At 42.6% G+C, this 17,831-nt stretch overlaps 1 protein-coding gene across 1 annotated transcript in view; it reads left to right on the forward strand.

Moving 5' to 3' along the window:
- Nucleotides 1-17,831, forward strand: part of CASD1 (CAS1 domain containing 1) — a 1,910,820-nt gene that overhangs the window by 1,736,307 nt on the left and 156,682 nt on the right. Inside the window, exon 16 of the mRNA XM_044065969.1 lies at nt 17,660-17,737. Coding sequence (XP_043921904.1) covers nt 17,660-17,737 — 78 coding nt within the window. The remainder of the gene's footprint in view (nt 1-17,659; nt 17,738-17,831) is intronic.

Here is a 17,831-nt window from a genome sequence, read left to right on the forward strand (position 1 = left end):
ACTCTGGCAGACAAACTAAGCAGAAACCTCATGGATCCCCACGAGTGGCAGCTGGATCCACAAGTCTTCAGCATGATAACAAGGAAATTGGGATGCCCGGACATAGATATATTTGTCTCCCCTCACAACTACCAACTAAAAAGATTCTGCACAAGGACTTAACACAGACAAGCATGGAAAGTGGACACCCTATCTTTCAGCTGGAAAAACCTAACAGTATTTGCCTTTCCTCCACTGCCTCTGCTCCCCAAGGTACTCCTAAAGGTCAGAGAGGAGAAGCCTAAGATTATACTGATTGCCCCAGACTGGTCCCGCCAGTACTGGTATCTAATCCAAAGGAACTTGTCTCAATGCCCAGCTTGGACCTTACCTCAAACACCCCATCTACTATCCCAGCAAAACAATCAGATCCTGCACAGCCAACTCAGGACTTTAAACCTAGCATCATGGCGGATAATGTAATCATACAAAACACACTTCTCAGTAAAGCTGTGATGGATGTCATTTTGGAAGCCAGAAAGCCTAGTACTAGAAGACCTTATGCTAGAAAATGGAAGTGATTCTGTAACTGGAACCAGGCACAGGGAACTGATACAGCTGTACCAAATATTCCTCAGATTTTGCAATACTTAACTGAGATGCTGAACAAAGGCCTATATTTTTCATCCATTAAAATTCATGCCTCTGCCATTTCGGTTCATTACAATACAGAGCCACCAATCTTTTCTCATTCTTTATTAAAGCAGTACCTCAGAGGAGCAAAAAACTTAAGACCTCCAAGGAGATCACCAATACCTGCATGGGACCTCAACTATGTCTTGGAAAAATTCACCCTGCCCCCTTTTGAGCCAGCTGCTACTGCTGATATAAAGTTTTTATCTTGGAAAACAGCTCTGCTCCTAGCAGTAACTTTTGCAAGACAAGTTTCAGAGCTACAGGCACTCATGGCTGTGGAACCTTTTATCATGTTTTATCCAGACAGGGTCTCTCTGAGGACAAACCCAACATTTATGCCTAAGGTGATGTCCAGTGTGGCTCTTAACCAAACTATTCATCTGCCAACTTTTTATCCAAACCCACAGAACAAACAGAACAGGGGGAGAGAATTCTGCATTCATTGGACGTACACAGACAGCTTAGATTCTACTTGGACAGAACCAAAGTTTTCAGGAAGACACAGCAATTACTAGTGGCATATGCTGCAGGATCACATGGAAAGGCTATATCAAAGCAGACTTTCAAAGTGGATAGGCCACTGCATTCATTTCTGCTATTCTCACCATGGCAAGCCAGTACCTAAGGGCATTAGGCCACATTCAACCAGAGCTGCAGCCACTTCAGCAGCCTTTCTCAGGGGAGTACCAACCAAAGACATTTTAGAGGCTGCTACTTGGAGTTCAGTGCACACCTTTACAAAGCACTATCATCTGCCACTTTACTCTAATTCCAGGGCAGGCTTTGCCACTGCAGTTCTGCAGGGCCTCATAGCCGCTCCTAATGCTGTTTAGCTCAAGCATCCCAACCTTAACTTTGGGACTCTACCAAATGTAATGACTGCAACAGTGAAACATGAAGAACATTGTACAGTTGCGTACACTTACCATAAATGTAGATGTTCGAGTGTATTCACTGTTGCAGTCCAGGTTACCCACCCGCCATCCCCCTTTTTACTGTTGGAACTTATCTTTCCTTCTCTGATTTATACAACGTATGTGGTGTATTTGTTTGTAGATGAAGGTAAAGTTTATATTGGTGCATGTATTTATATATATATATATATATATATATATATATATATATATATATATATAGATATATATGTAAATATAAATTTTGGCTACCCTTTCAGGGGGCACCTGACATCTGGGGCAAGAAAAACTGAAGAAAATGGCGTTGGCTGCTTCTTTTATACCCCTGACAACCTGATGTCAGGGAAGGGGTGACAGCGGCCGATGCAGGACCCAAGACTTTGGAATTCAGGCCGACTGAGGGTAACCTGCCAGCAGGATTACCCAAATGTAATGACTGCAACAGTGAATACACTCGAACATCTACATTTATGGTAAGTGTACACAACTGTACTATTCTCTCCAGGCCAAGGTATTTTTGACTCCAGACAGACTTCGGAACCTGACCCTCCATGTCTTGGTGCTTCTTCAGACCTCTTCACCCCCAGCAGAGCTAGTCCTGAGGACCTTAGGTCCATGGCAGCAGCTATAAATCTGGTTCTTTCCGCATGTCTGCACATGAGAGTGTTACAGTGGTCGTTACAAGTTCAGTGGTCTCTGTTATACCAGCCCTTAAATTACCCAATTCCTCAAGTCAGGTGTGCAAAACTTCCCTCATCTGGTGGCTTCAATCCCAGGATCTTTGAGAAGGAGGCCCCTTTATTGCGACCCTGTCCCAAGCCACTGTGACCACGGACGCCTCCCGTCAGGGGGGGGGGGGCATTGCTCGGGCAGGATTGTCCAAGGCACATGGTCTGCATATCAGTGTTCTGGAGATGAGGCTGGTCCTTCTAGCATTACAAGCCCTTCATGCTTCTTTTCCTCTGGGAATGATTGCAATTCAGTCAGACAACGTGTCAGTGGTCTGGTATATCTACAAACAGGGGGGAATTAGGTTCTATCCGTTTTGTCGAGAGGCATTGAGAGTGTTTTCTGATAGCAACGCACTTCCTGGGTTGGTCCAACATTTTAGCGGGCAAACTGAGCAGAACTGTCCTTTTACCCTACGAGTGGTCTCTGTACCCTTATGTAGCAGAACAGATCCTCCTCAAGTGAGGTCAGCATTGCTGCAATCTCTTTGCATTGCCGTCCAATGTAAAGTGCAGTTAGTTTTTCACTCTGATTCCCCCTCGGGCGGAAGCCCCCAGTGATGCTCTTGTCCATGCTTGGCCACCTGGTCTTCTTTATGCGTATCCCCCGCTATCTCTCATGACAAAATTCTTGCAGAAAGCTCGTCGGTTGGGGAGAAGGATTATCCTTATAGCCCCATTCTGGCCTCATCAAGTTGGGTTCCCTTGCCTACGGTCTCATCTAGTAGCTCCACCTTGGATATTAGATCCCATTCCGGATCTTATTTGTCATCCGTCCGGAATTCCTCCCCCGAATCTGGACAGCCTTAAGCTTACTGCTTGTTTGCTCCAGTTCCATTAATTGCCAGGTCTCCCAGACTCTCTTCTCCTGTTAAGTTCATTCTGGTGGTGGCACACAAGTCCTCCACCTGAAAGGTGTACCGTAGTAAATGGAAGCGTTTTTTCATTTGGACTTCTCAGAGAGATTTGGACCCGTTTACCGCCCCTATTCCAGCGCTGTTAGAATTTCTGTCACAGATTTTCCAACAGGGTGCCAGCTCTTCTACTGTGAAGGTCCAGCTGGTGGCTATATCCCATTTTCATGTAGGAGAAAATTCAGGTTCACTAGGTGCTTCTAGAATTTGTAAGACTTTCATCAAAGGCACCTTTTTGCTGAGACCGCTGATTAAGCATCCTTCCCCTCCGTGGGATTTGACCTTGGTTTTTCAGGCCTTAGTTGCCCCTCCGAACCCACAGCATCAGTTGATTTAAAATTCTTGCCATGGAAGACAGCCTTCCTAGTTGCCATCACCTCGGCTAGGAGAGTGTCTGAACTTCAAGCCTTGTGTATGAAGCCCCCATACTTAATTTTACATAAGGATAGAGTTTCTCTAAGGACAAATCCTTCTTTCCTCCCTAAAGTCACTTCGGAGTCAAATATCAATCAGTCTATTAATCTCCCAGTATTCTTCCCTAATTTTCAAAACAAAGGGGAATACAAGCTTCATTTGCTTGATGTGCACAGACAGTTGCGCTTTTATTTACATAGGACTAAACCTTTTAAGTCTGATCAGTTATTTGTTTCCTTTGCCAAGCCCTTTTTGGGGAAACCAGTTTCAAAGGTGACTCTTGCTAGATGGATTTCACTTTGCATTTTGCAGGTGTACAAGGAACACGGATTACCAGAACCAGACAAGGTTCATGCTCCTTCTACTTGTTCTATTGTACAAGGATTATGGATTACCAGAACCAGACAGGGTTCATGCTCATTCTACTCATTCTATCATACAAGGAACATGGATTACCAGAACCAGACAGGGTTCATGCTCATTCTACTCATTCTATCATACAAGGAACATGGATTACCAGAACCAGACAGGGTTCATGCTCATTCTACTCATTCTATCATACAAGGAACATGGATTACCAGAACCAGACAGGGTTCATGCTCCTTCTACTTGTTCTATTGTACAAGGATCATGGATTACCAGAACCAGACAGGGTTCATGCTCATTCTACTCATTCTATCGTACAAGGATCATGGATTACCAGAACCAGACAGGGTTCATGCTCGTTCTACTCATTCTATCGTACAAGGATCATGGATTACCAGAACCAGACAGGGTTCATGCTCATTCTACTCATTCTATGGCCACTTCTGCTGCACTCTGGTTCAGAGTTTCTCTGGATGACATTTGTTCAGCGGCTACCTGGGCTTCCTCTCACACTTTTATTACTCATTATAAGTTGGACATGATATCTAGAGGGAAGGGCTTCTTTTGGTTCTGCAGTGCTCTGGAATGTCCTTCCATAAGGGCCTCCCAAGGTCTTTAGTAGCTGGGGACTCTGTCCCACAGGTTGATGATCAAATGAAGTTAACTACTTCAGATAAAGAAGTTATGTACTCACCATGACGTTCATCTGAGTAGTTAGACTTCATTTGTCAGCAATCTTCCCTCCCTCCTTCCCCTTGACTGTAGTCGTTTACGATAGTCCTTGGACTCAGATTTACTGGGTCTTTTGAGCCTAGTCTGTGTGATCAGGTCAGGTTATGTCTGTTGGGTTGATGTGTGTCAAGTTGTGGGTGGCAAACTCGAATTGAGGGTTGGAATGAGGTTGCAGTGTAGTATGTGTAAGGGGGAGGAGCTTGGAGCTTGGATCTTAGCTTGGAAAGCTTCCGGCTCGGATCCATATTGGATCCGAAACCCACAGGTTGCTGACAAATGAAGTCTAACTACTCAGATGAAATGTTATGCTGAGTACATAACTTCTTTTTTCCTGTGGTAAAAGTTATTTTATTTTAGTAGGTTAGAGTAAGTGTTTAAACTGCTTTTTACTGAATTTTTTTTGTAACTTATCTGTTTTGCCAACTACTGCTGCCAGGGTCCCTAGGAATTGGGTACCTTTTTCAGTTTAACCATGGAACATCCTACTGTTTCCTTCATTCTACCTTCTTCCAGCCACAAAAAGAAAAAGATTGGTAAGCAGCCTTTGTCACCAAAGGAGGCTGATTAATGCCTCCGCTACAATTGGATGACTCTGCTTTGACCAAAGCTGGCTGTTTGGACCACTCATATTTTTCCTTGGGTCCCGCTGATGTAGTCCATACAACCACCATGGATGGGAGAATTCATACACATCCTCTGCGGCTGTTGTGCTGATGATCCTGCTAGTACCACTTCCAGGGCTGCTGCCTCTGGATTTGTTATGAGGAGGTTTGCCGGGCTGCATTCTCAAAATCTCCCAGAAGATGTTAAAATGATATTCTGGATTCTTCTTTAGGTAAAGGACTAGTATTTGGACCCTATGCCACAGAGATCATTAAAAAGCATGATTTGCAAGGAAAGCTAACTTAAGGGATCTCTCAGATTGTTCAGCCCTCTTTCTCTGTTTGACAGCTTTCTTTAAAAAGCAAAATAAACAGTTCTAGCAAGCTGCTAGAAAGCAAATGTTTAATGGCAGGAAGGTTCCAAAAGAAAGCAGGAACTGCCCGAACAAAGGACAGTGTAATAAGTCTGAATTACTATACAAAGAATTTCCAACCCCCCCTCCCTCCCTGGCAGTCCTTTAATCATTCTGGAAAGTCTGAAACTCCATTTCTCACTTTGGCAACAGATTGTTTCAGACAAATTAGTTCTGAAAGTAATCCATCAAGGTTACATATGGCAGTGGGAGTCTTTCCCTCTGTCCCGCCCTTCCTAGGAATTCTTCCTCGCCCACCAGACCAGACTTTTCTTTTCCCTCCTGACATTCAGTATATGCTGCGTAAGGGGGGTAATAGAAGCTGTTCCTCCTCCTCCTCAGTTAGGGGAGGGGTTTTATTCTGTGATGTTTCTGGTGCTAAAGAAAGATTCTTGGAGACCAGTTTTGGATCTACCTTTTTTTTCTGAGTCAGTTTGTGATAATTCCCAAGTTCAAAATGCTGTATCTTCACAACCCAATATCCCTTTTCCCCGTTTGAGTTTTCTAGTGGTGTTGCATTTAAAAAGTGAATATCATTACATTATTATAGATCCAGATGTCAGACTTGTTTTAGGTTTTCTGTGTCTGGATCACATTATTATTTCTCTGCCTTTTGGTCTGTGTAGTGTTCCAAGAGTGTTCACAAAGTGTCTGGCTCCCATGATAGTCTACTACACAATCCAAGGTATTCACATTTTTCCATATTTAGATGACTTGCTTACCTTTGCAGAATATTTTTTTTCAAATTGTTAAGAATCTCTCAGTTTGATAAAGGATCTCTTGCACAGGCTGGGATTCCAAGATAACTTACAGAAGTCTTGTCTGATTCCTTTCATAGCATTGTTTTCTTGGGGTGACTCCTGGACACCTAAGTTCAAAGAGCTTTTATTCCACAGGTAAAACCTAGATCTGTATTCAGATTTTTTCTTGAGTTTTTCCACTCAGAATACCATCTCAGCAAAGGAATTCATCAGGATGGTTTGGTATTATGGCACCTGTGATGCTCAAGATACTTCTTGCAAGACTCCGCATAAGAAACGTTCAGTGGTACCTAAAATCTCTTTGGTCTTGGAATCAACATCCCCTGACGTTTCAAATTCCAGTTTTGGGATTTGTGAAAAAGGAGATTTTGTGGCAGATACCAAATTTCTCAAAATCCAGGATGTCCTTCAAGGATGCATCTGCAGTCCTTACAAATGGGTTGTCCTGTCGTCAGGCAGCCCTTCGGTCGGCCGGATTCCAAAGTCTGGGTCTGGCCTCGGCTGGTGTCGCACTTCACCCGACGTCATAGCTGCAGTTCTTCGGGTATAAAGGCATCAGCTGACGCCATTTTCCCCAGTCTTTCTTGCAAGCAGAAGCTGTTCGCAAGTGCCGGGTCGGTCAGAACCAGAGATTACTACTACAAGTACCGAAGACTTCTAAAAGCTAAGTACCAGACTCTTTCTTGCCTCAGCCGATGTCAGAAAAGTGAATAACTGTTTAACTTGTGGGAAACAAATACCTCATAAAGATTTCCACTCTTACTGCTTACCTTGCTTAGGCCCAGACCACGACGTAGCAGCTTGTCTAGCCCGTGCTTATTTCAACCGACGGACGCTTACGCCGGTCGATTTGCTGAAGAGTTTTTCCCGATTTTGCTTACATTATGCCGCCGGATACTCCGACACGCGAAATTTCTAAAGCGCATGGAAAAGGACCGACATCATGTCCGCGGATTTGGCCAAAACCGCGGTTAAGCCAACCGCGAGTGTCTCGGTTTCAGCTGAAACCGAGTCCACGGTTCCTCCTTCGGCCGAAAGCTTGCCACTTACCGAGGCCTCATCCAGCCTGGCTGAATCTGCTACTGAAATCCCACCTGCTCTTGCAGGTTCACAGGATTTATCTGTTACTATCCCTTTGGATATTTCTACCCCTGCACGTGGAGCTGCTAGGCCTCCTGCATCCATGTCAATTAAGGCCTTTGCCAGGGCTAAAGCAAAACTACCAAATCTGTGCCTGCTAAGACCCCTCTCACAGGCCTAGCTCTAGTTCACAAATGCTTAGTCTAGCAGAGGATCTCATTTCTTTGATCCGGGAACCACATCCAGACAGGGCCTCTCACCCACCTCCAGAGAAGAGGACTAGAGTAGAGCCCCTGAGCCATTTTCTTCAGATGGCTCCTCTGATGAATCAGATAATTCAAACCCTCCAGAGGGCCCTTTTCCTTATGAGGACTCTGATGCAGAAGAGTCCATTCCTTCTGCCTCTCCCTGAGGAATTTTCTTTGGGGAAACCTTGCATGCTATGAGGGAACAATTTCAATGGCAGGGCCAGGATTTTTCAGACTCTAGGAAAAGGCTTAGAACCTTTCTGCATTTGCCACAACATAGGCCTTTAGCCATTCCTCCAGTACTTACTGTTGTGGATGATGCTTTTAATGATGCTTGTACTGCTCCCGATTCTCTTCCTCCGGCCCCTGCTAAGCCCGATAGGTACTACAGGGTTCCGGACACACATTATCATTTGTATAAGGCCCCTTTTGCAGATCCCAAACTATTTCCCAGGGACCCAAGGCTGTAGCAGCTACTTCTACCAAAACCCTCCCTCTGAAAGGGAATCTAGGGCCTTAGAGAGATGGGGTAAAAAAGTTTACACTTCTGCTACTCTTTCAGCTAGGGCCTTGAACTGTCAATTCCACATGATTCAGTATCAGGAATTTATGTTAGACCAATTAACTAAAAACTGTCCTCGGATGAACCATTAGACAAAAAAAAATCTGTACAGGAAAAATGGTACATAACATTCAACAGGTCAGTAATCATTCCTTAAAATGGCTATGATGCACTGGAGGCTTCCTTTAGATCAGCCATGACTGGCACAGTGATCAGAAGACATGCATGGTTAAAAGAGCAGTCCTTACCAGACCATGTTAAATCAAAGCTCCTAGATGCTCCCATGGATAAGCTCAATTTGTTTAGCAGGTGCTGAAGAAGGTGGAAGAGAAAGCAAAATCTGTCCAGACAGTCAAGGATTTCTTACAGTTCCAGCCTCCAAGGTTTAGCAGGAACTGGCCTTCCAAGAATTGGTCCTTTCCAGACACCTCCAGAGCTCCGAGGCAGGAATAGGCGCCAAGAGGCAGGGGTCAATCCAGAGGTGCCTACAGGGGACGTCAGTGGCAGGCTAACAACCAGCGAGGTACAGCCACAGATCCAGCCACCACCACTTCCACAGGACAATCACAGTGACTTGGCTCTGGCACCCTACCAGGGAACAACTAGAGGCACCCCTAGGCGGGAAGCTAGCCTTATTTTCAGTAAACTGGCATTACATCACAGGAGACAAATGGATTTTACAGACAATAGACCAAGGTTACAGGTTTCACTTCCATACTCTACCAAGGAAGAGAGGAATGCCAAACCTACCTCCAAATCAGAAGACAGAAGCTCTAAAACAAATAACTTACTTACTAAGGATGAGAGCTATAGAAAGGGTACCATCTATGGAACAAGGGCAAGGATTTTACTCCAGACTCTTCCTGGTACCAAGAAAAGAAAACCAATGGAGACCTATTCTCGACCTGTCCGCTTTAAACACATACCTCATTGTTCCAAAATTCAAAATGCTGACCCTACATGCTGGGCAAGGAGTCTTGGCTGGTAACTCTAGATCTCAAGGAGGCATACCTGCGCGTCCCCATACGACCAAATTGCAGAAGATACCTCAGATTTCTTGCAGGATCAGAGCATTATCAATTCTCAGCATTGCATTTTGGCTTATCTACTGCGCCCAGAGTATTCACGAAATGCCTGGCATCAGTAATTGCTCATTGCAGGCTTCAGGGAATTCAAATTTACCCTTACCTGGACGACTGCCTGTTACAAGCGGACAACAAAAACAAATTAACAAAAGGTTTGGAAAGGGTCATTCATCTACTACAAGCCCTGGGATACACAGTCAATATAAAAAAGTCAAGGCTGATACCATCCCAAAGGATAACCTTCTTGGGTGCAGATCTGGACACATCAAAACAAATGGCATTCCTGACAGTAGAAAAACAGGAGCATCTCCCTTTCTACTTCATGGCATTAACAAAGCAGAACCAGCTAACAGCAAGAAGAGTCCTGCAAGCTCGGTTACATGGCATCCTGCATAATATTGATTCCACATGCCAGACTACATATGAGAAAGTTACAGTGGTACCTAAGGAATCTATGGTCTCAGCACAAGCACAGCCTAGAAACCCAAATTCCAATAATTCCATGCCTGAAACAAGAATTCCAATGGTGGGCTCAGGCCTGTCAATCAAACAAGGGACTGCCCTTCCACAGCACTCAACCAAGCCAGACCATCACAACAGACGCCTCAGACCTCGGTTGGGGGGCACACATGCTGGACAAGTGCATACAAGGCTTATGGACTCAAGACCAGCTGCACCTACACATAAATCAAAAGGAAATGCTGGCAGTAAAACTGGCAATTCAGGCATTCGGCCCATTTCTTCGACTGGGTCAACTGCTGATAAGGACGGACAACACCACAGTTATGTGGTACATCAACAAACAGGGAGGCACACATTCATACCCTCTATGCCGGATGGCAATGGACCTCTGGAATGTGGCACTGAGCTTCAACATTCAGCTACAAAACCATTACAGGGAAATGGGGACTACCAGAAATAGACTTATTTGCATCCCCACACAATCACCAACTGAAAAAAATTTGCACAAGGACGTACCACCCACTTGCTTGGAAAGTGGACTCCCTATCTTTCAGTTGGAAAAACCTGACAGCATATGCCTTCCCACCTCTTCCTTTGATGCACAAGGTGCTATTGAAGATCAAAGAAGACTGTCCAAGGATCATCCTGATAGCTCCAGACTGGCCAAGGCAACATTGGTACCCATTACTGAGGAGTATGTCTCAGGAACAAATATGGCCTCTACCCCTAGTTCCCTTGCTGTTAACACAGAACAACTTCAAAACCCTGCATCCAAACCTGAAAACACTGCAGCTGGCTGCCTGGAACATTGCATAAGACCAAATAACCCAGATTTAACTCAAAGGGTTAAAGACATTATCTTAGAGGCTCGCAGACCCTCAACAAGAAAAAAATATTCAGCAAAATGGAAAAGATATCTCATTTGGAGTACTGCAAATGAGAGAATGTGTCACTGGTAAACATAGCTAACATCCTGGAATACTTGGCAGAGCTCTTCCACAACGGCCTGTCCTATTCTTCCATTAAGATTCATGCATCAGCTATTTCAGCAGAATACAACTTGGATCCTCCAGTCTTCTCACATCCTCTGCTCAGGCAGTTTCTGAGAGGGATTAAAAATGTAAAGCCACCTAGGAAGCCACCATTGCCAGCATGGGACTTGAACTTTGTGCTAGAAAAGTTGACACTCCCTCCTTTCGAGCCAGCAGCAACAGCAGAATTACAGTACTTATCATGGAAAACTGCTTTCCTGCTTGCAATCACTTCAGCAAGAAGGGTATCTGAGCTACAGGCATTAATGGCAGTACAGCCCTTCCTGATCTTCCATCAAGATAGAGTGTCCATGAGAACTAATCCTACTTTTATGCCAAAGGTGGTCTCCAGGGTATCTCTAAATCAAGCTTTCCACCTACCTACATTCTTCCCCAACCCACAGAACAGGGGAGAAAGACTGTTGCATACCTTGGATGTACATAGACAATTACGTTACTACCTGGACAGGACCAAGAGCAATAGAAAAACTGACCAGCTACTGGTAGCATATGCAACAGGAATGGAAGGAAAAGCAATTTCAAAACAGACAATCTCTAAGTGGATAGGAAATTGCATTAGATTTTGTTACTCCTACCATGGGAAGAAAACTCCAGAAAACATCAGGCCTCACTCTACAAGGGCTACAGCCACTACCACAGCTTTTTTACGAGGAGTTGCTACCAAAGACATTTTAGAGGCTGCTACTTGGAGCTCCGTGCATACATTTGCCAAGCATTATAATTTACCTTTATACTCCAGATCCCGAGCAGGTTTTGCCACTGCGGTTTTGCAAGGGATCTTAACTACACCATAATCTTATTTCTCCTCCTCCTCCCCCAGTTTGGCTATGGTATTCTACCCATTTGAAAAGGACTGCAGATGCATCCTTGAAGGACATAGTACAGTTTTGTACCTACCATAAATGTAGATGTCCGATAGGCATGCATCTGCAGTCAGGATTACCCACCCTCCTTCCCCTCTGTGGTACTCCTAGGGTATTTGCCCATCTTGTAGCTAGCTGGGGGAATCTATTATGGTGTATTTGTTTGTATATATGTGCATACATGCTTAAATTTTGTTTGCTCTCTACTATTTGGAACCATTTGCATTTATCCAAATTTAGCCTTCCTAGAGGGCACCTGGCATCTGGGGCAAGAAACACTGAGGAAAATGGCGTCGGCTGATGCCTTTATACCCGAAGAACTGCAGCTATGACGTCGGGTGAAGTGCGACACCAGCCGAGGCCAGACCCAGACTTTGGAATCCGGCCGACCAAAGGGCTGCCTGACGACAGGACAACCCATTTGTAAGGACTGCAGATGCATGCCTATCGGACATCTACATTTATGGTAGGTACAAAACTGTACTTTTTCCATTCTCCCTTGCTGCCCCAGCACAGCAGTTGCAGTAAATGTCTCAGACTATTTGAAGAGCAGGGTCTGTGCAGAATAAAAGTGCAGGGTTTTTGGAATAGAAAAGACAGACCAAAGCACATAAAAACATAAGAGATGTAAGTTCTTATAAATGTTCTGAATTCTCTCAACCTTTTGTGGTCTTTGGGACCTCTTCAATCATTTTCCAAACAAAACCACAGTGATGTGGTACATAAAAAAGCAAGGGGTAACCAGGTCTTCCTCTCTATGCAAACTAGCCATAGTAGCCTGGAATATAGCTTTTCAGTACAATCTCACTCTACAGGAATCTTACATATCATCAGCGCAGAAATGTGTGGCAAACACATGGAGGACCAGGACAGGCCCTCATGAAAGGAATTTGAATCAGAAGATATGAGCCGTCTGTGGGAAATACCTCACATAGTTCTAGTTGCCTGCTATCACAGTAATAAATCCATGCAAGAAATCCTGCAAAACATGCTTTTTCTTTTCCTCAGATAGGAATATTCCTGTACGCTTTTCCACCCTTTCCACTAATGTCCAGGGTCAGACTGAATATTCAGAAGGACTCCCCAAAGATAATTGCTGTGATTCCTTCCTGGCTCAGGCAACAGTGTTCTCCCTTCTTTTGGAAATGGTCAGAGGCAGTTGCCACAAACTTCCTCTTAGACTAGATTTACTCTCACATGATTTGAGATATTTAATATATCATAACCCTAAACCTCTACAGCTGACTGCCTGGATGATAGAGGTTTAATACATTTTAGACATCTTTTATCTGAGGACATCTAGCAAGTATTAATGGAGGCAAGAAAGCCTCATATATCAGCAACAAAAAAAGTTATTCTCATTGGTGCCAAGAAAAGAACTAGCACCCATTCAGGAGTATTGTATCTGTGGTTCTACAGCACTTGTGTGTGTTACTATCCTGTAGCCTTACTCTTTAGTCAAGATCATTTCTGCATGCCTGCACATGGAACCCCCGTTTTCAGCACAACCTCACGTGAAAATGTTTTTGAAGAGTGTGTTGCATAAGAAGCCTCCTGGGAAACAGACAGCTCCTCCTTAATGTCTAAATTTTGTGTTAGAAAAGCTAACTGTTGCTCCATTTGAGCCAGCTTATCTGACCTCTGCAAGAAGAGTGTCTGAGTTCCAGGCTTTCTTGGTGCATCAGCCTTATGTCATTTTACATAGTGTTTCTTTAAGAACTAATCCTGTGTTTCTTTAAGAACTAATCCTTCATTTATGCCTAAAGTGATATCTGAGTTTACTTTAAGTCAAGCTGGATATCTCTCTGTCTTCTTTCCTGAAACTAAACATGAAGGAGAACAGATACTCCCATACTTTGGATGTCCACAGACAATGCAGGTATTGTCTTGAAAGAACAATATCTTCCAGAACTTCTGAACAGTTGTTCATTTCTTGTGAAGGTGAGCAAAAAGGACAACCAGTGTCAATAGAGATTATTTCAAAACAGTTGCCTGATGCTATTACTTTTTGTTATTCCCACCACAGCAAAACAGTTCTTGGCAGGGTCAAGGCTCATTCAGCCAGGACCTTCGCTTCATCTATGACTTTTTAGTAATGGATGGATACTAGAGTATTCTAGAAGTAACAACTTGGTCCTCTGTACAAAGTTTCAGAAAGTACTATAAACTAGACTCCTTCTCCAAGTCTAGGGCAGGCTTTCCTAAGACCTTTCTCCGGGGGCTGCTGGACCCTTATCCTTCCTCCTCGATGTCCGTTTAAACTGTGATAATCTACCCATATAACTGAGGCTATTACGGTATTGATCAAATTAAAAACATAGTACAGTTGAGTAAGTAAGCGTACTGTAACAGTAGATGTTCAAATGATCGCTGCTACAGTAGCCATCCCTCCCTTCATCCCCTTATGGTTTGAAAGTTTTTATGCTGGGAATGGATTAGATTTGTCCTTTCAGGCCTTTAGCCTCCCTATAGCTGTTGGCATAAAAGTTCTGAAGGGCTTGGCTACCAAACCAGACTTTTATTCAGTTCAGCTTAAGCTGGCTAATAGTTTGGGCTGATGGAAGTCTTCTTTAAAGCTTTGGAAGCTGTCTGGCTATTGTATGCTGTACTGGATACAATAGTTGTAGCTAAGGCTACTGTTAGTGATTATTTGAACATTTACTGCTATGGTAAGAAAGTACAGTTGTATAAGTAAACTGAAATTGTATTGTCACAGGGGCAACTTACCTTTTAGCATGATCCCAGTAGTTCATAAAGTGCCATTTAGCATTTTCACTTGATTGGCATTTTTTCCTCTAACATTTATTAAATTCTAGCACTTGTTAAATTTCTTTTCCCTGTGCTGATGTCCATTAAAGTCTGTGGAAGAGCCCTTCATTGACATCACTAAGGGAAATTCTAAATTTATTCGGGCTGAGGTTTTAATAAAAACTTAATGAAGCTTTTTATTCAAAGCATGTTCCAAATAAACACAAAATGACCAGTTCAGGATGCATCACAGCAGTTAACAAATCATTTGCTGTGATGCACTCAGTGTGACAATACACTTTAAAACCAATAACAACACTTTTTTTTTTCCCATCAGTTGGGTAAGGCGCAGCTAGACTTCTACTCTCATCTACCTGCTTGGCTTTCCACTTCTGGTAATGGCCAGTAATACACTTTTTTTTTTGAGCAGGAAGTTAAAATGTTATCATCTAAGAATTATAGCACTAAGTGGACATGCTTTCCCATTCGGGTCACTGCAAGGGGCTGGACCTATTCTTAGCTCTTATTTCTTAGTTCTGAAAAACTTTGCACATATTTTTGACTTGGGACTTAAAAGTAAAAGTTATTTTTCCATTAAAGTCCATTTGGCTGTCAAACTTAGCTTCCACAAAGGGCTTATTTCTAATTATTTGGCCTTCTTAAAGATGTGTAAAGCCTTGTTTAAGGGCACTTTTTGGTTAAGATCACCATTAAAAGACTTTGTATTGCTTTGGGTCTTATATTATGTGCTAGAGAAATTGATCATGGCTCCCTTTAAACCAATAGCTTGGGCAAACTTAAAACCTTTCTAGGAAGACTTTTCTTCTCGTAACAATTGTATGAGCCAGGAGGATTTCAGGTTGTAAAATTTGCTTGTCAGATCCACCTATGTGTTTTCCCATAAGGAGTGCCTTTGTGGACTAGCCCTGAATAACGTAGCTCTTAGATCAAATCTTAACCAATCACCAGTCCATTCACTTACCAGTCTTTTTCTCATCATAGTCTAATTCTGAGGAGTATGTTCTGCTTCACATGCATGTATAGAGCAATCAAGATTTTATGTTGTAAAAAGTAAGGGAGTATATAAGGACAGTTAACTATTTGTCACCTTTCCCAGCAAAAAATGGGCAGGAAGGTTTTAAGAGGTATACTTTTCTTGATGTATTTCTGTGTGTATTAGGTTTTACACACTAGTTCTTTTCCAACATTTCCAAAGGTTGAGTCTACCAGAGCTCCTGGTACCTTAATATACTTTTTTTTCCAGAATGCACCTATTGATATTTACACAGCATCTGCCTAGCCTTTCTTCATTATCTTTGCAAGGCTTCATGGTGGTTCTTATACTGTTCTTCCTCTTCCTTTTGAGCAGCTGTTATGAAGGGTATTCTCTCATACAGGAGGCCACCCATGAGGATCTACTTGAGACACTATCCTGATTGTTACTAAAGAGGGGCCTCCACTAACCAGATACAACATGTATCTACTTATCATAACAGTAGATCTAAAACAGCAGGTCCATCCATGGTAACATACCCACCGGCATCCTGTTTTGGTGAAGAATGCTTCATGTGTTTTTGATTTATTCTACTCCATATGGCTAACCTTATATATGGATAAGCTGGACATCTTGGTACATTATGGAGTAAGGAGAGGGTTCTTCAAAACTTGGTTAAGTTTATCTGTTGAAAAGTGGTAATGCATGTGGCTCTAGTCCTTATTGCTACTGAGACTGGCTATTCTATTCAAGATCTATCATTAAGGTAGGCATTTCAGGATGTGCCTCACTTTTATGCCTGAAGTGCTTCTGAGACTGTCTTGGGTTACTCAATATGTGTAACTTTTTTCTTCTTCTCTAAACAGAAAGGCAAAGATGAAAATTTTTTTTGCACAGATGTTGACATGACACTAGTATATTACATAGATAGAAGCAAAGATCTTAGTTTATATCCGTTAGTTATGTCCTTCCTGTAGTGAAATTAAGATCATGAAGTAACTGCAAAAACTTTGTCATAGTGGTTCACTAACTGTATTACCTTTTATTGTAAGTACATTAAAACTTTTAATAGGGAGGTTAGAGTCTATTCTTATCAATCCAGCTGCTATCTGTGCATCCTTCTTCAAAAGCATATATGCCAAAAGTATTTGTGAGACTATTACTTGTGCATTCATTCATGTTTTCTGATCTGCTTCTGCTGGCCTGCAAACCTGCCTTAAACCTTCTATCCATTATGAGGTTCTAAGTATATACTGTCTGGAATTCAAATTGCATAATAGTTTCCTGCAACAGTGATCACTTGAATGAATGAGTAGACTTAAAATAGACGTTTGAACATTGCTGTAGAGTGGGCGTCCACCCTCCATCCCCTTGATACTAAGCATGTGTAGGATTATAGTGGTCTACTGAATGTATTTAATGTATTTCAATATATGGTGAAAGTAATATTTTTGTTTTTTGTTTTTTTTTTTTTTTTCATTAAGACTTGTTAATTTACTGCATAAAAGTTGCAGGAATATTTTTTGTGCTGCTACTCTCTTTCTGGCTGCCTTAGCCTGTCACAAGAGCATTACTGGTACTTTAGCTGTGTAAGCTTCATCTGTGCACCAAAGCTAAGAAACGTGGTATACTACTGTTAAATAACTAGACTGTTCACTAATGGGCATGGCAGTAGATGGCATCCACATGCCGTTAGGCATGTCCAGCTGTAGGCATGGCAGTAGATGGTATCCACATTCCCTTAGGTATGTCCAGCTGTAGGCATGGCAGTAGATGGCATCCACATGCCCTTAAGCATGTCCAGCTGTAGAAAAGATTTGGGTAAAAGTGTAAGGCTTGCCTTTGGGCAGAATCTGATTGTAAATTAAATTTCAAGTATTCAAATATCTACTGTTTCCATAAGAGTATTAAACAGCTATACTTTTAATGGTATGGCAAGTGTTTTGTAAATGGAAGGGATTTGGTTATTTTTTATATTTATGTTGATTTCATGTATTTTGTGAGGGCACAGAACCTAAAACTTCTTTTTCCTTTCACTTTTTTTAGACCTACTCTATCTGGGCCAGCAGTTGTAAAACCAAGACTGAGTGCAATGAGTTACACCCTTTTATCTCTGTAGTCCAGGTAATTTTATTTATTTGTGTAAATTATTAAAAATGTGTAAGTACTGATAATGAAAACAAACACAAATCAAATAACTGTGTATGTACCATAAAAT

This window comes from Protopterus annectens, chromosome 3.part0 (genome assembly GCF_019279795.1).
Source record: "Protopterus annectens isolate FY-2018-M chromosome 3.part0, PAN1.0, whole genome shotgun sequence".
Taxonomy (NCBI): Eukaryota; Metazoa; Chordata; order Ceratodontiformes; family Protopteridae; genus Protopterus; species Protopterus annectens.